Source organism: Tiliqua scincoides, chromosome 5 (assembly GCF_035046505.1).
Source record: "Tiliqua scincoides isolate rTilSci1 chromosome 5, rTilSci1.hap2, whole genome shotgun sequence".
Taxonomy (NCBI): domain Eukaryota; kingdom Metazoa; phylum Chordata; class Lepidosauria; order Squamata; family Scincidae; genus Tiliqua; species Tiliqua scincoides.
In genome coordinates this window covers 117098099-117118391 of record NC_089825.1, presented here as the reverse complement: position 1 = coordinate 117118391, position 20293 = coordinate 117098099, and the positions used below count along the sequence as shown (strand labels likewise).

At 44.9% G+C, this 20293-nt stretch overlaps 1 protein-coding gene across 1 annotated transcript; it reads left to right on the top strand.

The window, feature by feature from the left end:
- Positions 1–6910: 6910 nt before the first annotated feature.
- On the top strand, positions 6911–19220 carry LOC136653398 (vomeronasal type-2 receptor 26-like). Its single transcript, XM_066630301.1, has 4 exons — positions 6911–6969; positions 8758–9049; positions 16738–16864; positions 18322–19220. The coding sequence occupies exons 1-4, from the start codon at positions 6911–6913 to the stop codon at positions 19218–19220; spliced, it is 1377 nt and encodes a 458-aa protein (XP_066486398.1).
- Positions 19221–20293: the final 1073 nt, after the last annotated feature.

Sequence of the window (20293 nt, the reverse complement as noted above, 5' to 3'; positions counted from 1 at the left end):
AAGAAAATACTCAAATGTTTCACAATCTTAAACCAATCAACCAGAAACATTCAGTGAGGAGACGTTACCTTGGGCTGAATTGGATCATTTGCTCTCTCCTGCTAAATGTAAGAAAACAACAAACCTTCAAGTGGTCAAACCCAGTTAGCAGGTTACCAGTTTTGGGTGCTGATGAAGAAGAAATTGTATATTTCTGCAGTAATATATTGCCATAATCATAATTTTAGTTCATTCTGAAAACCATTCGGTTAGGATGGGGGGTGGTTCTGCTGAAATCAAAAGAGAAAATATATCCTTCAAGGGTAGAGCTGCGGTTCCGCTAATAATATAATATAATATAATATACAGTATTTATATACCGCCTTTCTTGGTCTTTATTCAAGACTTTATTCAAGGCGGTTTACACAGGCAGGCTTATTAAATCCACGCAGGGATCTGGTTTAACATTCTGGCCTCCATCCTCCCATGCTCTGAGCAGATGGAACAGCTCAGCTGCAGCTTGCCAGCTGCTTCAAGGTCGCACGGTGCCGGTGGCCTCGAACTGGCGACCTTGTGGATGTTAATCTTCAGGCAAATGGAGGCTCTACCCTCTAGACCAGACCTCCTGCCCATCTTCCGCTACTCATCTTGAGTTTATACTTGACCCCAATTTATTATTGCCTGATGAAAAATTCATTAAGGGTGCAATCCTAACCCCGATGTCAGTGCTGGAAAGCACTGACTTGAGGGCAATGCAGCTCTGAGGTCAGGGAACAAACATTCTGTCACTTTGAGGAGGCCTCTGTGAGCAACACCCAACTGCAGGATGCAGCACACGTCCCATTGGCACCGCTATGTCAGTGCTGGAAAGCACTGACATCAGGGGTTAGGATTGCGCCCTAAGAAACATGAACATTTTCTCAAGAGTCAGAAGCCATCGTTCAGGTCTGTCAAGATTACACTTGTGCACTGTAGGATTTTTATTCTCATTTTATTTTTATTTCTTACTTTTCCATTGAGCAGCATTGTGGGACACTAGACATGTTTATCAGCACTATGAAATCTCAGATGGCGTTTCAGATTTAGGACCCAGTTCCATTTTCTACCAGCCCATAGAATGCAGCACAACCAAAACACAGTGCACTGCATGCTATGTTGGGGGAGGGCACAACCAGATGGCCCAGGAGAGTTTATTTTACTTCCCTGTAGGCCATTTGGCCTTTAATGAGTCTCCTCAGACCTATGTCCAGTATTTAGTTGGCATATGTCTAAGGAGAGTCAAGAGGTGGGTCTAGGTCAGAAAGGGGTCATATCTGGGCCAGGCTTCTGCTGACATCCTCCCGCTCTGACCCCAGGATCAACCCACTTCCCATCCCCAAATGCCGCTGATCCTCCCATGATGTGTTCCCACCATATATGTACTGGTAATGATGGGAGACAGAGGAAGTAAAGCAGGGCACTGTTGCCCACGCACTGAATAGCTTTCCTACCTTCAGTGTGAGAGTTATGGTGGTGCATTGTGAGATCTAACTCTTTGATACATTTGACAATTAGATCCCCCAAACACACACACACACACACACACACCTTAAACCATCCACTGCCACATTTTACATGACCTGCACTGAGTGAACTCTCCTCTTGTTTTGCCAAATCCCAATCCACTGGGCCTTGCAAGCCAGTCCAATCAATCAGAGTTGCCAATAAGCCAAGTCACTGTCCAAAGTCAGGTTCCAGGTAGGTCAGTCCAATCCGTCAGGGTATCCAAATCAGAGTCCAAAGCCAAAGTCCAATCACAATCCAGTCTGATTCCCAATTCCATAAACCAAGTCAGTCAGCCAGTCTCCTCTCCTACCTCCACTCCTTCAAAACCCACTCAAAACCTTTCTGCCTCAGGTGCTCCCTATATACCTGAGGGATCTCCTTATGCTCTAGTGGCTGCAGCTGTGCAGCACACCTCCAGCTACCACCTGGGCTTTAATCCTGCATTTACTCAGAGCAAGGGGCACTGTGGACACCACACCCTATCTCCTCGGTGATATCTTCCGCAATTCCAATACACCTCTCTACAAGGAGGACAAAGTACCACTTTCTGTTGAGATTTATAACTTGCTGGTATGATCAAGACCACATCTTTTCCTTTTTACATATGAATGACTGTCATAAATGCACAGAAGAAAACTATCCAAACCAAAAGCGAGATGTCTGCCTTCCCAAGGTGGTGGAATTTCTGTCCTATGAAGATCCTTTGGGGATCGGTTTAGCCTTCTTTGCTCTTTTCCTTTCTTTGATCACAACTCTGGTGCTCAGAACATTTAGGAAGCACCACGACACTCCCATCATCAAAGCCAACAACTGCAGCCTCACCTACACCCTCCTCATCTACCTCCTGCTCTGCTTCCTCTCTTCATTGCTCTTCATTGGACAGCCCAAGAAAGTGACGTGTCTCCTCCGACAAGCTGCTTTTGGCATCGTCTTCTCAGTGGCTGTTTCTTGTGTGCTGGCAAAGACCATCACGGTTGTTCTGGCTTTCATGGCCACCAAACCAGGAAGCAGGATGAGGAAGTGGGTGGGGACAAGACTGGCCACCTCCATTGTTCTTTCCTGCTCCCTTTTCCAAGCAGGCATTTGTACTGTGTAGTTGGCAACTTCTCCTCCTTTCTCAGACACTGACAAGCACTCAGTGCTGGAGAAAATCATATTGGAGTGTAATGAAGGGTCTGTAATGATGTTTACTGTGTTGGGCTCTTTGGGTTTTTTGGCCATTGTCAGTTTCTCTGTGGCATTCTTGGCCAAGAATCTACCTGACAGTTTCAAGGAAGCTAAATTCATCACTTTCAGCATGCTGGTCTTTTGCATTGTTTGGCTTTCCTTTGTCCCAACCTAACTGAGCACGAAGGGAAAATACATGGTAGCTGTGGAGATCTTCTCTATCTTGGCCTCTAGTGCCGGTCTGCTGGGTTGCATCTTTTCCTCCAAATGTTTCATCATTGTGCTGAGGCCTGAGCTGAACAACCAAGAACAACTAAGAAGAAGAAGAGACTGAACCATTTCAGGCAGTGTGTGCTGTTGTTCTATCTCAAAAGCACTCCCCCCCCCCCCGGTGTGTGAGAATGTAAAGCAGAATATTTGTGAGAGTTTCTCTTTCAGTACTACTATAGTAGGAGTTCACAAACCATAGGTTGCCGGGGGGGGGGGGGTTACTTGAAAGCTGGTCACAAAACACTTAAGAACTAAGTACAGTCTGACTAAAACTGCAGGAAGCCACTGTCAGATGGACCAATTTTCTTGCTTCAAGGCTTTTCAAAGTGGACATGATTAGTTGTGATATGGTGTTGCATCTATGTTTATATCAGTTTTATGGGGTCAATAGCTTAACAGTTGAGAACCCCTGTTATAGAATGTCTCGAGAAAGTATACATATTCATTCAACAACCACTGGGAAGGTGAAAGCATAACACCATACTTAACATTTCATTAAAGAAGTCCCACCCTCTTCCATAGCATCCCATATAGCAGCTATATTCATTGTTTTTTGTCTCATGGCACACTGACCTCTATGGTCTTCTCTAAGGTCATCGCCTCTTCTGATGTCACCTCTGGCTTCCAGGAGACCTTTCTGAGTTCTACAGCTCCGTCTCTCAAGCTACTGTCTGTAGCAATGAATTGTGTGTCCCTCTTTCTCTGAAGCATTTCAGTGTCTGTGTCCTTTGCTACCATTTGATATATACAGCTGTGTGTGTGTGTGTTACACCTGCTAGGGAGTGGATGAAAACTCTCTGAGCCCCAGGAAGGCAGGAAAAGCTGACATTTCTAAGATCTCTAGTTGCCTGCCTGCCTGCTTGACATGGCTTGTGTGTTACATTTGTTTGTCAGAGGTAGGATTGCTGTCTTCTTAACTTCTCCTCCATTGACCTTCTCTGAGATTTGGAACCACCTTGCTATGTTTGCAGAATGGAACCACCACACACGGCAGTTATACTCCCTTTTTCCAATGATCTTTTTCAGATTTTTTAGTGAGCATACAGATTTATGTAAGAAAATGTGAAAATAATAATAAATAATTTCCTGTTCATGCTCTCACCCATTTATCAGAGCATTTGCTCAGCATATTCCTTTGTTGGGCCAGTTACTGGTTAATAGCCCAGAATGGTCAGATGATGGGAGCAAACAGGACCATTAGAAGACCACATTGCTCATACACATGTATCCACATGTGCACGTTTCAGAAGTTTTTGACCATTGGCTCACGGTGTGCCCCAAGAGAATGTCTTGGGATTAAATGTCTTGGCATTTAAGACAACAGGAAAGATACAGGAGTTAGGTGTCCTTGGAAAACACAGTATTATTTACTGAGGAGAAAATTACAATTGGAGGGTGAGATGGAAAGTGAAAGTGGAAATGCCACCAAATATAAGGTTTCATTATAGGAACAGTGATACATGTACAATGTCTTCAATGAAAGAACTGCAGTGCTTTGTTTTTACTAAACTAGTGTCTGTTTCTAGTGGGAGTAGAGATAAAGCAGAGGGGAGGAAGAGGGCACCACTAGGCTAGTGAGAGAATAAACTAAGAGACACAGTGTTCTTGATATGGTCATGTCTCAAATGGGAGCAGTGACATCACTAGGAAGGTATGGGCCACACCAGGAGACGTGCACGAAGGGGGGGAATGACACTACTATTGGCCAAAATTGTTCAAATCACGGTTTTTAGGAGTAACACCATCATGTTATATATCATTCGATGTGTATTTTCATGCAGGATGCAATAAAGCAAACCACATTGAAATATCTCTATTCTGTCAGAAGCTATAGCCAAAAAACCAGTGGGGGCAGAATGATGATATGCTGCCACTCCCACTGCCCCGGGTATTGCCACATCCACTGCATGGGAAGTGGTGCATCAAGGGGATGATGCACTGGCCTCCCGCACCCAGTGACACAAACCCTAGTTACACCACTGAATGGGAGGCAGGAGGGAATTGAGTTTTTCTGGGTCACTGTTGCACTTCAGAGATGCTGCTGCAAATGGTGTGGCCTATGCAACAATGGCTCTGGGAGGCTCCACTGCTTGTGGTATGTTTGTGGTGGGAGCAGGGAGGGACAGGACCAGGGGAGTTTGAGGGTGGATCAGGGAAAGGCAGGAGGTGGATCAAGGGAAGAGGGAGGTGATGACTGCTTCATCATCTCATGGTCCTGTTTTTCATTCCAAAATAAGTTGCAAAGCCCTCTTTAGGGACTCTGATGGCTGGCAAGAGCCAGCAAATCTTCATGGGTTCATTTATCATTTTGGTTGAGTACCGATTTCCACTGCTAGATGCCTTCAGCTTGAAGCCTTCCCGGGCCTCAGAAGGACTTCTAAGACCTTAAAATGTCTCTTCCACTTTTCCCCGAAAACCAAAAATTGCATTCTATAGCCTCCCGAAGACCTCAGAGTACCCTCCAGATGCGTCCGGAGCATAGCTCTGGTTGTGTTTGGAGGGGGCACAGGGGCAAGCAAGGGGGCAGGAGGAATGGCACCCAGGGACCTGTGACGCCCCTGAGCTATGCTACTGACAACTGCAACAGCCAGGCTTATGGTCTCCAACCTCTGAACTTATATTACTTGATAACTCCTTTCCTGCCAAAGTGTGTTTTCCTAGGCCCCCTTTGAGGTCTTCTTTCCTTCTGGAACTACAATGTCCTGACTCCACTCCAACAGTACTTTCTCGTTGGTCCAGACTCAGTTCTCAGCCCTCTGACATACTTCTGGATTCTTACTCTTTTCCTTCTACATCGTCAGGGATCTGTGCATCCCTTCCTGCTCCTCTCCTGTTGGTGACAGGGGGGGGGGGGAGGAGAGTTAGGCAGGATTGAGCAGTAAGTGGAAGAGAAAGCTGTTCTAATGTCACATGTTTTTCTGCTTCAATTGTATATGGAATAAAATACTTTGAACTGATGATCATCAACCCTTTCATCATCTAAAGGACTGTAATTAATACTTATGTTTGTCCAAATCCCTGTGAATTCCTAGCAGCCACCAGCAAAATGAATCAGAGTCTGGAAAGGATGTTATAAATCTTCCCTGTACCATTCAGAGCCAGTGCCAGGGATTAGAGGCAGGTAAATTTGCATCTGCCTAATTGTTGATACTTATACTGTAGGGGAGACTTGCTACTTTATTTCTAATTTTTTCTAGTTACATTCTCTACCTATTTCCACTGTTTTTTGTCTGTGGAACCTCTATATTCTGAATCAACACTAGGAGGAACTGTAATGGTTGGGAGTCAGTGGTAGATGTTTCTCCTGAAGAAAATCTCAGAAAATCTGAAGAAAAGTTGCGGTATTTCTAGGTAAAACTAGGAAAGACCCTTATCTGAAATATTGTACAGTGTCTACAATACTTAGCTAAATGGACCACTGGTCTGAGTCAGCAAGAGGTAACTTTTTATGTTCCTCCTGGGCGGTTTGGTCCCAAAGTGATATGTGGGAACAAAGACTAACAGGACAATTCAAGATTGAGAGTGAATATGATGTCTCCATCAATGATCTCAATAAATTAGCATCAATAACTAATTACTAATTAGCATTACTAATCTGCATTCCTTGCCACCCCCTTATAGCCTCCCCCCACAAACTGGTAACACAGTTTACAGTCATTTTATACTCCGGGCACCAAACTGCACGGTAGACAGAACAAATATTAAAGTCAGACTGTTTCAATGGAGTTGTGTGACCAATTGGAATAGGGGAATCTATCTGGAGAAGGGATGATCTGTAGTTGAAATCAAAATGGTGGTGTTAGTGGTCTTGATTCTAGCTCAGCTTCCTCTCGTGCTGTGCATTGAACACCTTGGTAAGTGCAACATCCATGATCCCCATCCTCCACTTCACAAATATCATCAGGCAGGGGACCTGATCATTGGTGGCATTGCTACTCTGGCTGACATAATGGTCAAACCGATAATCTTCACTGCGGAACCTCCACAGCCACTTTCTGAGGATCTTGTGTAAGTCTTCTTTTTTGTTTACGCTTCCTCAATCTATTCGTGCATTCACTGTTTTTAGACCCTTCTTTTCAAAAGCATGACCAAAGTGGCTGCATCAAGGGAATGAACAATCCCAGGATCGGAGTGGACTTTAAACCAAGTCCATACAGTAAAGGGAATGTTCAATAACATAAGGGGTCTTTTGATCTCAGGGATTAAAGTCATTTTCATTCACTTACATTATTCTGAAATTGTTAAAAAATACATGGCACTGAAGCTTAAACAAATAATTTTCCTTCTTTTACAGCAATGATTCTTGAGGTCTTTTAGGTCATAGAGCTCTCTGAGAAGCTGATGAAAGCTAAGGACTTCCTTTTCAGAAAAATGCACATAAACATATACATTTTATTTTGTACCCAGTTCATAGACCCCCCCCCCCCAAGCCCATCCATGGAGTCCCTGAAGTATTTCAAATTATTTCTTCATGCAGTTTATGGCTGACTTTCTGAAGACTCTGATTCCTGTTGCTCTGATTTTCACTCATCTTTGATTTCAGTGTCACCTTTATAATGGTTTTTATTGTGTTTCTATTGCTCTATTTTAACATGCTGTTAATCGTTCTAATGGTCCTAGCTGAGCCGGAAAAGCAGGATATAAATTTTTCAATCAATAAATGACATGACATGAAATCTTTGATTTTATTTTCTTGTACAAATCTAGTTCTACTACAACATGTGTGCAACACTCTAATCCAGTGCTTCCCAAACTTTTTAGCACTGGGACCCACTTTTTAAAATGACAATCCATTGTGACCCACTAGACCAAAAACTGAGATCTAGAAAGAAATAATATTTTTATTGATATCATCATAATAAATTATAAATTATTTGTAGGTTGCTCCTGAGGTTGCTACAAACCTTACATACTATTATTATTATTAGTATTATTAGTATTATTAACCTTATTTATATACCACTTTTCAACAAAAAGTTCACCAAGTGGTTTACAGAGAAAATCATATAATTATTTTTATTTTTTTTCATAATAACATTACAAATTATTTCATAATTATGAATTATTCATATTTCAGGTCATATGCTCCTGAGGTTGCTACAGACCATACATATAGTGTGTGTGTGTGTGTGTGTGTGTGTTTGCTGAACTCTCCCTAGACGTGGAAGTCAAGGACTTTTGTTTTCCCTCCCCCCCCCCCAAAAAAAAAAAATCAAAAACCATTAAAATAATTCTAGCATACAGAAAAGGATGAACTGGAGAGTAAGATGTGCAGTTACAGAATTCCAGGCCAGAGAAAAGGCTGAAACTGTCCTTTTATTTTGTGAACTGTGACATGCCAATTAGTAGAGAAAATAAGAAAATGTTACATTGTAATTTGGAGGTACCACAGGTTAGCATTCCGTCTGACAATTTTCTTTTGCAAACTCGGCAATGATGCTTTCAAAGTTTTTTTTTAATATTCAAAAACTTTTCTATTTCAAAAACAAAATATTTCAAAAACTTTATGACCTACCAAAAATTAGTTTGCGACCCACTGGTGGGTCCCAACCCACAATTTGGGAAACACTGATCTAATCACAATTGGTACAATTAGAAGTAAGGACTGCCTCAAGAATATTGGTATATAAATGGCACAATTATACAGTATTATTTTGTTGTGGGTATATATATTTTTTGACATGATAAAAATGTAAATGCCTAGTAAATAGTAATGAAGAAGATGCAGACTACAGTAATGTTCATTTTACTATGTGTGGAATATCCTTATGATGCAAAATGTGACTTCCGTTCTAGGGTAGTGACAAAGAATTATCAGCACATCCTGGCTTTGGCATTTGCAGTGAAGGAGATCAATGAACATTTCCAGATCCTACCCAATATCACCTTGGGATTCCGCATCTATGAGAGCCATTTCAGTGCAAAATGGACCTTCTATGCAGCTATATTGCTGCTATCCACACTGGAGAGATTTGTCCCCAACTACAGATGTGCTGTCGAGAGTAGTCTGACAGCAGTCATCGGTGGACTGGACTCGGACATATCACTTTATGTGGCAACTATCTTGGATCTCTATAAAGTTCCACAGGTAGGAATTCTGTCCCCATATGTGCATATGGAAATGGAAATTCAACAGAGATGTTAATACATTTTTCAAGGCTAGGACTCAGGAAGTAGTTTTGGGTGTTTGAACTTGCCCTGCACCTAGAAAGGATGAGGTTCCAACAGTGGCGTAGCAAGAGGGGGTGCAAAACACTGAGTTTAGCATGGTGCTTCACCATAGCATGCAAGTGGTCCCTAGCCCTTTCCTTTGGAGCCATTTTGCCCCACTAGAGCAGGGTTGTCAATCTCATTTCTTTCAGAGACCCAAAGTAAGCATTCAGGGCAGGAGGTCTGGTCTAGAGGGTAGAGCCTCTGTTTGCCTGAAGATAACATCCGAAGGTCGCCAGTTCGATGCCACGGCACCGTGAACGGCGAGACCTTGAAGCAGCTGACAAGCCTAGCCAAGTCATGCTGAGTTATTCCACCTGCTCTTTGGCCGCTGTCAGCCTGTGTGGGAGGAAAATGGAGGCCAGAATGTGATACCAGATTGTTAAACATCCATCTGAAATGTTGTGGTTCTTGAAAGACAGAACCTTCTTCAATTGTAAAAATCCCTATTGGGATTTAGTATAGCCTGCCTATGTAAACCGCCTTGAATTAATGTCTGAGGAGAAATCTGACGACCAAGAAAGGTGGTATATAAATACCTGTATTTATTATTTTTATTATTTTTATTATGATTATGATTATTATGATTATTATTATCATTCATTCATTCATTCATTCATTCATGGTGCCTACTGAGGGTCGGAAGTGACTTCATCAAGAAGAAAGTGACATCATTAAAGCAGATGATGGTCAGAAATAAGCACTTTGTTTTCAAATAGAAACTCATTAGCAGCAAATGACAGAAGAGTAAATGTGCAAATCATGTTTAATATTTTCAAGATATGAGAGAGTCCAATTATCAAACTAGGAGTGCCCAATTATAACAGGGGCCAGATAAATTGTTTCCGGGGGCCACATCTGGCCCACAGGCCTTATGTTTGACACCCCTGCACCACAGCATTTTGCCATAATGATCCGAATGGCTCCAAAGAGAGGGGGAGGGACTGCTTGCACGCTACAATGAGGCAATGTGAAAAATTTAGTATTTGGCACCCCCTCTAGCTAAGCCACAGGGTCCTAAAACCACTTCCACGCTGGACCTTGGAATCAGGGTCTCTGAGGGGAATTTTATTAGGGGGTACAAAGTTTCTTTTGGGCCCCTTTGCAAAGGGGGAGGGTTGAAACAAAGCAGGGGAAAGTGGTGATGGACAAGCAGAATAGGGGCATGGAGGGATGAAGCAGGGTGAGGGGAGGGTAGAGACAGCTGGAAAAGATTTGGAGCCCGGGTCTACCCACCCATGTGTCATCAGTAGTGTCCCCAGCATCCCCAGTCATGGTAGTGTCCCCAGCAGATAGGAAAATGTCAGATCCCAGGAAATATCTGGGCCCCCTCCTTTGGCTCCTGGGCCCCAGTTTTGAAAAATTACAAATTACCCCTTTACCCCCCTCCCCCAGGCCTTGCTTGGAATTATGTGTGTGTGTCCCGCTTCCCAGTTCTCCCCACCGAACTTTCACCTCCCAGCAAATTATCCTTTTAGTCTAGAGCATTAGGAAGCCAAACTTCTCACTTCCCCTCCTTCTGCACTAGCATACTGCATGCCAAAAATTCAGTGAATGGCATGCACCAGGCTTTTGTCCTCTTTGCATTCCTTCAGCTTAGTTAATCCAAACGAAAGGCAGGCACTGGGGCTAATGGGAGTAGTCATTTTTGCAAGAGCAGCTCCAACAGCAAAGACTGTAACTCCCAACTCATATGCTTTATCTCCTCATCAGCCCTCATCCCTTCCAATGGGGGAAAGGGAACAGGGGGAATTGGAAGAGCTCTTTAGAACTAAAGAGCTGCAGCAAACTTACAGCACAATCCTATGCATCTCAGTTCAGAAGTAAGCCCCACTGTAATCAATGTGACTTCCTCCCAGGAAAGCATACATCAGCTTGCAGCCTTAAGCAATTATAGTGAGTCTGATTTGTCTTCTCTTTCCACTCTTCAAAGAAAGCCACCACAGTGAAATCTCTTTCCTTGAACCTTAAGCCAGCAAAACGTAAGGTGCTCATCAAATTGGTTTGAGCACAATGGTGTCTGCCCTTCTTTATCATCAATGTCAAATTTCTTTTCCTCTTCCAATTCTTGCCTTTCAAATTTCAGTCACTGATACTAAATCTAACCCTCTCTTCATTCCTTCCAATCACATCTTTTCTCAGCTCATCTATGGCCCTGCTCCTGTGATGAATGATAAAACCCCAGAGCTTCCCTTCTACCAGATGATCCCAAGGGAAACTCTTCAGTATGAAGGGATTCTCTCTTTACTGCTGCACTTCAGGTGGACATGGATTGGTGTTCTTACAACAGATGATGATGACGGAGAAAGATTTGTGCAAACTGTACTTCCAGTATTCTTCCAAAGCGGTGTCTGCTTCTCCTTTATCGAACGAAGTCCTAAAATCAATTATGCCAGCGAATATTTGGACATGATCAAAGAGGGGGCGAAAATACATGATAAAGTCACAGACAGCAATGCCAATGTCTTGGTCACCTATGGAGACACTTATTCTATGGTGTTTTTGAGATGGCTGCCATTTCTATCACAGCAGGAAGACATGACCAATAAAGCCAAAGGCAAAGTGTGGATAATGACAGCCCAAATGGACCTCACATCATATGGTTATCAAAGGACTTGGGATGCAGAAATGTTCCATGGTGCTATAGCCTTCACGATTCACTCCAATGATCCACCAGGTTTCAAATCATTTATTGAAGGTCAGAACCCTTTGAGAGCAACAGAGGATGGTTTTATCAGGGACTTCTGGCAAAATGCATTTGACTGTGTGTTCCCAAGTGGAAGTGGAGGCCAGGTGAATGGCAATATTTGCATGGGAGACGAGAAGCTGGAGAGCCTTCCTGGGGCTTCTTTTGAGATGAGCATGACTGGTCACAGTTACAGCATCTACAGCACTGTTCATGTTCTGGCCCATGTGTTGCATGCCATGTTCTCATCTAGGCTCTATCACAGAGCAGCATTGGACAAAGCAGGTCTGGAGCTTCAGAATCAACAGCTGTGGCAGGTAGGGGGCTCAGCATCCACACATTGATATTGACCATATAAAGGTTCCCTTTCACATTAATCTGAAATGCATAAAAAACATTACTCATGCACAAATATGAGCTCATATACGCTTTCTCTACTTGCCTATTTTGGCTTCATTACTGATCCTGAATCATCATTGGATCATTTTTCCCCAATCCTGATATTCATGCTGTATTGTTCATCTTTCATTACATCAGCAGCAGGTATGTCCTTAGCTAAAGTATTGTTTCCCACTTCCTCTTTCCAGAGACAGGCCAAAACTTGGATGACCCATAATCCCTACTCATTGGGCAGGAGGCACTTCTTCAAATGGGTGCTCCTCTTTTATTTAGCTGGGGAGAGTAACTGGCCCGCCTCACCCCAGCACAATGTCTTTTCTAGTGGCAGGACACTGGTGTTCTCTTTGCATCTTTTTAGATTGTGAGCCCTTTTGGGATAGGGAACCATTACTTATCTGATTTTCTCGGTAAACCACTTTGTGAACTTTTCATCGAAAAGAATATAAATATATTGTTATTGTAATGATTCTGTCTCAGGGGTCTTACCCTAAAAATGAAAAAAAACTCAAACTCAGGTCAAGACCTGCTTTCATATGTGCTTGTGACTTCGTTTCGTGTGAGAGTGCTGTCTTGCCTGATTCCAAGGCCAAACTCTGCCTGGAGAATTATGCCCACTTTAAGCAAATTAGCTCCCCTTCTTTTCCCCAACAAATGACCCTGGTTCTGCCCTGCAGTCCTGCTGGACCCCACCTCCAGGGTAGCTCACCTGTTCAACCTGCAGAGGTCCTCTCTCCTGCCAGCAGCCTCCTGCCACTACAGCAGATCCTTGGTCCTCAGCAGGTCTTGGGCACAGCAGCCACACTTCAAACTCCAGTGTCTCCAGCAGTCTGTTCCAGCAGTCTATTAGTCAGTCCCTTAGTCACAAAGTCAGTCAGAGTATCCAGGGCAAAGTCCAAAGTCAATAAGCCCAGTCAGTCAGTCAGTCCCCTCTCCTACCTCCAACCTACACTCCTTCTACAACCCACACCCCCCTTCCTGACCCAGGTGCTCCTTATACCCCTGAGGGCCCTATTGCCTTCAGGTGGCTGCAGCTGTGCAGCACACTCTGCTGGATGCCCAGGCCTTACCCTTAAAGGGGCCACTGCGGACACCACATCTACCTCCTCGCCAGATCTTCCAGATTCCAATACAAGTGCTTGCCTGCTTTTTGCTCCCCACTTTTGGGGCTTGACTTGCTTTTCAAAAAGACTTGAACTTGAGTCAAAATGACTTGAAAAACAGCTCTGGATGAGTTGCAAGGGATGCTGTTATGACTCATGGATGATTCATGGAGTCAAGGTGGGTAGAGACTCAGGACTCAGCTCGAGTCTCGGAGTTGTGGCACCAGCACTTCCCTACCACTTTCTGATATCTGATACATGTATCTGAGCTGAAGACCGGTGTCCTATTTTATACTTTTAAATTAAAATATAACATTTTTATACTTAAGAAGCTTCCAGTGTACATTCCATAGAACACTTACACACATATTGAGGGGATTTATAAGGGGGGGATTTATAAGGGGGGGATTTTCATGCCAGTTTATGATCCCATCCACCATAGTAAGGGGAGGATCTTTATGTAAGTAAGTCCCATTGTGCTTGCTCCCAGGAAAGTTTGCACAGGATTACAGCCTTCAAACTCCCCTCTCAGCATCCCCCCATCCCTCATTCACCCTCTCACTGCCCCATTTCCTTCATTTCCCCCATGATCACGGCAAAAGCAAGCAATTGAGTGCAGCTGCTCTGTCCTCCCCAGCTTAGAGCACAATCCTGTGCATGTCTCCTCAGAAGTAAGTCCCATTGTGCTTACTCCCAGGAAAGTGTGCACAGGATTACAGCCTTCAAGCTCCCCACTCAGCATCCCCCCCATTTTTGAAATCCTCTATACAGTATGTATGCCTTTAAAGAGCACTTAATAAACACTTTGTAAACCAAATTTGACTTTGTTCTGACTTTTCTTGCCCATAGGAACGCATTAATTAAATTTCAATGCATTCCTATGGGAAAACGCGCTTCGCAAAACAAAAAACTCGCATAACGAAAGGACTCGCGGAACGGATTAATTTCGTTATGCGAGGCAGCACTGTATAACATTTTTATACTTAAGAATCTTCCAGTATACATTCTATAGTACACTTGCATACATATTGAGACACAAAGACATACAGTTGCAAGCTTTTCTAAATTTTTCCTTTTTCCTTTTCCAATCCAGCTCCATCACTTCCTGAAAGGGGTTTCATTTAACAACAGTGCTGGGGAAACAGTTTCCTTCAACCAGGATGGAGTGTTAGTAGCTGGATTTGATGTTATGAACTGGAATATATCTTCCAACAATTCCTTTCATAGAGTGAAGGTTGGGAGGGTGGACCCCCTGGCTCCTCCAGATCAAGCATTCACCATCAATGAGAATGCCATAACATGGCACCGCTGGTTTAACCAGGTAGGATCCAGTTGCCAAGAGTATGGAACTTCTCTCAGAATGATTTCTTGGTGTGCCAAGTTAATTTTATTAGATTGTGCTCAGTGCCTATAAAATATGAGCTTTGATTGTTGGAGAAAGTGAAACTCAACAATATTTTGTATGCTGTTCATTATGCATTTAGTTCACTGTTTCTCAAACTGTGGTTCGGGACCCACCAGGGGGGTCGCGAGCCAATTTCAGGTGAGTCCCCAATCATTTCAATATTTTATTTTTAATATATTAGACTTGATGCTACTAAGGTATGTGACTGTATTTGGGGAAATGTTACAGACCTGTACTTTTAACAAGCTACAATGTATGTTATTTTAACCATGACAGTCAATGGGACTTACTCCTGGGTAAGCGTGGGTAGGATTGCAGTCTAGGATTGTTAAAAATTTTCCTGCTTGATGAAATGTAACTTCTGGTCATGATATCACTTCTGGTGGGTCCTGACAGAATTTCATTCTAAAAAGTGGGTGCTAAATGAATGAGAACCACGGATTTAGTTGATTGATGTCTTGCCTTTCACTCACAGAGATATCAAATCATTGCTTTTCGCAGCAATCTAGTTGCAAAGAGAATTTGAAACCTTTTCACCAGGATTCTTTTTCAAGTTTTCAGTCTTAAAATGCAGATTCTCTACAGGGTTCACAGCTCCGTGTTTGCCCTCTAGGATCCTCAAGTTGCTCTTCTGAGTAGCATCAGGGCAATTGTCTCTTAATGTGCTGGCCAAATCTGCAGCAAGGGACTTCAATTTTTTCATTAATCTTCTTCCTTGAATTCCTTCATCAGACCACAGATGCTCAGGCAGAATTTGTGTCTCCAGATCCAACAAAAACTCTGCTAAAACTGTCCCTGTAGTATCTGAAATTTGTTCAAGCATCGATATAGTGGTAGAGGAGATGTTTATCACATCCAAAACTTTCCCAGTGATAAAGAAACGCTGAAACTTGCTAGAAAAAAATCCTGAAAATTTTACAATCTTTGAAGAACCAGTTGGTGTATTGAAGTAAATCATAGTCCATTCAGTCTGTTAAGCTGCAATACTAACACTTTTCTGAGACTAAGCCCTAAGGAATATAGTGGGACATATTTCTGAGTAGACACACTTAGGATTGTGCTGTTAGGGGGCTTCTTTATTTTGGGATATAGTTTTGATATTCTAATGTCCCCTTCGCTAAGGCAGTAATCAGAAAGTTGGGAACTGGCTTGAAGGAACTCTTGATTTTAACAGTCCCCAAGAGCTTAACACTATTTAGAAGAGATTCACACCTCCAGATCTGCTGGCCCAGTGGTCCCTGCACCAGCAGAGGGTGTTGCAAATGCAAACATGCCATAAAGCATGTTTGTGCACCTGGAGAGGAAGCAGCACCAGCGGGTAGTCCTGCACTGCCCTGCTGATGGTACATCCAGGAGATTGGTCACCAGCAGAGGTAAGGAATGCTGTGGGTGGCGGTGGGGCATCAGGAGGGTGAAAAAGAGGTGGGCATTTCTGGGCAAGGGAGGGTGGAGTGGGGCTGGATCAGCCCTGGGAAGGAACAGAATTGGCAGAGCAGGCCTCCACCATATCCTGTTTCCCCCTGTGACGTTGGCAGCCTTACATGGGGCTGCTTAGATTTGTGCCTGCTATTTAACAGGTGCAGATCCAAATAGCCCCATAGCAGCGCACCAGCGAGTGCTGGGGTGTTATTCGGTATAAGGGCAAATATCCCCTTACCCCGAGGAGACCTCCAGCCTCCTCCTGAACAGCATTGGATACAGCAGAGGCCAGGTGATTGCTGAGCCAGCACTAGTCAGGACTGGGCTGCCCATGAGGGAAAATTCCTTTTCTGTTTCTATGTCCCCTATTGGACAAGCTTCAGTGGGATCAAGTTCTCTCGCTGCATCAGTTGAACAGCCTAGTTGGTACCCTATGAAGAGCTAAGAATGGAGGCTTTCGTCCTCCTTAAGGAACATATGAAAATGCGCAGAAGTCTTCAGAGTTCCAGTGGCATCATCTTCTGGAGCCTCATTGTCCTTTTCCATTTCTGAATTAGGTCCAGCCTCTTTCTGTATGCAGTGAGAGCTGCCTTCCTGGTTCCAGAAAGAAAGTGAAGGAGGGGGAGCCCTTTTGCTGCTATGACTGCATCCCGTGTCCAGAAGGGAAGGTGTCAAGTCAGAAGGGTAAGAAACATATTGGATGGGAAGCCCAATCCTAACTTGCGCTGGAACAGCCAGGCTGAGTGGTCTGCACTGTACCCGATCTGAGGTTGGCGCTGGCTGGAGGGCAACTCAGGCTAAGGGGTATTTTTCCCCTTACCCCATAGCCAGCCCCATGGGGCTACATAGATCTGCACTAGCAATTTTGTGGGCACAAATAGGAGAAACTTGTGAAGGCAGATTAGGCCAGGGACAGAGGTTAGGATTTAGCCTGCCCTGCTGTGGCCCTTCCTGGGCTCAGTTCACCTCCTGGTCTGCCCTCTCCCCACACAACCCCCCTCCCTACCTCTGTTCCACCTTCCCACCATCCTTTCTTGACCTCTGCGCCTGCCTGCACAGGCTGGTCCAAACTTACCAGGTCAGGGTCTGGATCCAGTATCCGGGAGGCAGTGTGGGCCTCTGAGTTGACCCAGCCGGCTCTAGAGGAGGCATCAACATGCTTTACAGCACATTCTCGACACTTTTGGGCTGTCTCAGGGGACCTGCACCACCTCAACGAGCACTCTGGATTGCGTTCTGAATGGGGAAAGAGATTGGCTGTAACCAGTGCTTTTCTTGTAAAAAAAAAAAAAAAAAAAAAAAGGTTCTGGAACTCACAACTTGTTAATCTTTTATTTATTTATTTTTATTTCTATTAGAAAAAAAGTCCTGCATATATACATACATGTACATATATATGTATACACACACAGAGACATACACACACATATATACACACACATACATGAACAAACAAATATACACTTCCAAACACATACAAACCCTCCAGATGTCCACCAGCACCCCCCGGAAGGAGACGGCTCTCGCCCTGCTCGTCTCCCGGGGCGGCTGGCACTGAGGGCGGGGCTGCCCCTGCCCCCCCAGGTAGACTGCTGCTGCCCAAGGAGGCTCCATTCTGGCCTCTGCGGCCAGGTGCTTCCCCTTAGCAGGAAGCGGTGAGCCCGCCCGCCCCAATCTGAGGTGGCCCACAAGCTCCCGCCCTTCTCACTGTCGCGCTGCGGCTCCGTCGCAGCCCTGATGCGAGACCTGGGCCTGGAGACTGCCGTGGACCTCTTCTGTTGAACTCCAAGGCTCAGGAGGGGGATAAATTCCAGCGACAGACTCTGCTGCTGCCCCACCCCCTTCTGGCCCCGATCCCGCCCTCTGGCACTCCCTCCCTCCACCCAGTTTCGCCCCCTTTCTTCCACCCAGAAAACACCTCCCCATCACTTGAGGAAGAGCTGACTGTGTGGTGCTCCTGCTACTGCCAGGGAAGCCCAGTGCCAAGTGGTGTGTTTCTCCCTGCGGGCACTGCTGATCTGGCAGTTGCTGCAACATACCTTACAGCACGTTTGTGACACCCGTTGCCCGAGCAGCGCACCAGCGAGTGGTGCTTCCCACGCTCAGGATAGGGCTGTAAGATGATCCATTTTCTTTTCCAGACATGAATGAATGTTCCAAATGCAGAGGTGAAGACTACCCAAACAGAAATCGGGATTTGTGTATTCCCAAATCTGTCAGCTTCTTGACTTACGAAGGACCTTTGGGACTCTGCTTAGCCTGTTTGGCTGGCTTGTTTTCTGTGCTCACAGCTGTTGTGCAAGGAATATTTATGAAGCACCACAACACTCCCATCGTCAAAGCCAACAACCGGAACCTCACCTACACTCTCCTCGCCTCCCTCCTGCTCTGCTTCCTTTGTGCTTTGCTGTTCATCGGATGTCCGGGGAAGGTGACGTGTCTCCTCCGACAAACTGCCTTTGGCATCATCTTCTCTGTGGCTGTTTCTTGTGTGCTGGCAAAGACCATCACGGTGGTGCTGGCTTTCATGGCCACCAAACCAGGATCTAGGATGAGGAAGTGGGTGGGGACAAAACTGGCCACCTCCATTGTTGTTTCCTGCTCTCTTATTCAGACAAGCCTTTGTACTGTGTGGCTGGCAACCTCTCCCTCCTTCCCAGATGTGGACATGCACTCAGTGGTTGGAGAAATTATACTGGAATGTAATGAGGGCTCCACTGTCATGTTTTACTGCGTCCTGGGCTATATGGGCCTCCTGGCCCTTGTCAGCCTCACTGTGGTTTTCTTTGCCAGGAAACTACCTGACAGTTTCAACGAAGCCAAGTTCATCACTTTCAGCATGCTGGTATTTTGCAGTGTGTGGCTCTCCTTTGTTCCAACCTACCTGAGCACCAAAGGAAAAATTATGGTGGCTGTGGAGATCTTCTCCATCTTAGCTTCCAGCGCTGGTCTGTTGAGTTGCCTCTTTCTCCCCAAGTGCTATATTATCATGTTGAGATCTGAGCTCAACAACCGGGAACACCTCATAAAAAGAAGGTAACAGTACAGAATAAACTATCCATATTTAGATGCATTTTTTTCTTTGTTAATCTAGTTTTGACAACTATTAGTTATGATTAGCTTTCCTTCACAACCCCAGAGGAACTGTGAAACTTTCAGGTAGAGATAGAGTGAGAAACATACAGCAAAGACAACCACTGAAGAGCTGTTTGGTTTGGCAAAGAGACTGCAGGTGTGAGAGGAGTGAAGACAGTCACAAAGAAGAGGTTGCATAAGTCCAAGGAGAGTGGAGAGGCTTTCAGCCGCTATGTGCTGCTCAGAAATGGGGGTTGGGATCCGGCATAACTGCCCTACCCCTGCCCCGCCTCCCACTCCCCGCCCACCCGCCTCTGGCACCACCCTCCCCCGCCCTCCCCCCTCCCCAGAAAGTTTCCCTCCCATCTCCTCCCTGCCTACCCCAGAGCCTTGCGTCGGCTGAGCTTGACTGGATGCAATGCTCCCTCCCCATGTTGGCATGGAGGCTGGATTCCTTCCAGCATGTTTGTGACCCTCTGGGGCTGGCGCAAGGGCCGGCGCTGTTAGGATTGCACCCTGAGTCATTCCTCCCTATTTAATTGGAAAATAGTTCAGTCATTCTGAGACCAAAGTGGAAAACTCAGCAGGCCCCTGGTTGGGAGTATCTTGATCCTTCTGGATAATTGGCTGTACTTCAGGGAATATGCACAGTTCATTCACTGTGCGGCAATGCAACATGCAGTGCTGACTGTTACTGCCACCTAGTGGGCTGCAATAAGTTGCTTTTCCCATCATTTCCTTATTTACCTGCTAACTGGGCAAAGCGGCCCTTTTCCAGTGGTGCTCCTCCCATACTTGGAGGCGAAGAGTAAATGTCCCCCTTCACCCCTGCACAGCGTCTTTTCCAGTGGCTGTTTGCTGGTGTATCTTCTGCATCTTTGGAGATTGTGCCCTTTTGGGACAGGGAGCTATTTAGTTATTTGATTTTCACTGTAAACCACTTTGTGAACTTTTGTGTTGAAAAGTTTGTTTTCTTGAAACTTGTTTGTTGTTATGTTATGTTTCTGTGAAGATGCTGTGGGGTGTTTGTTCTGCTCA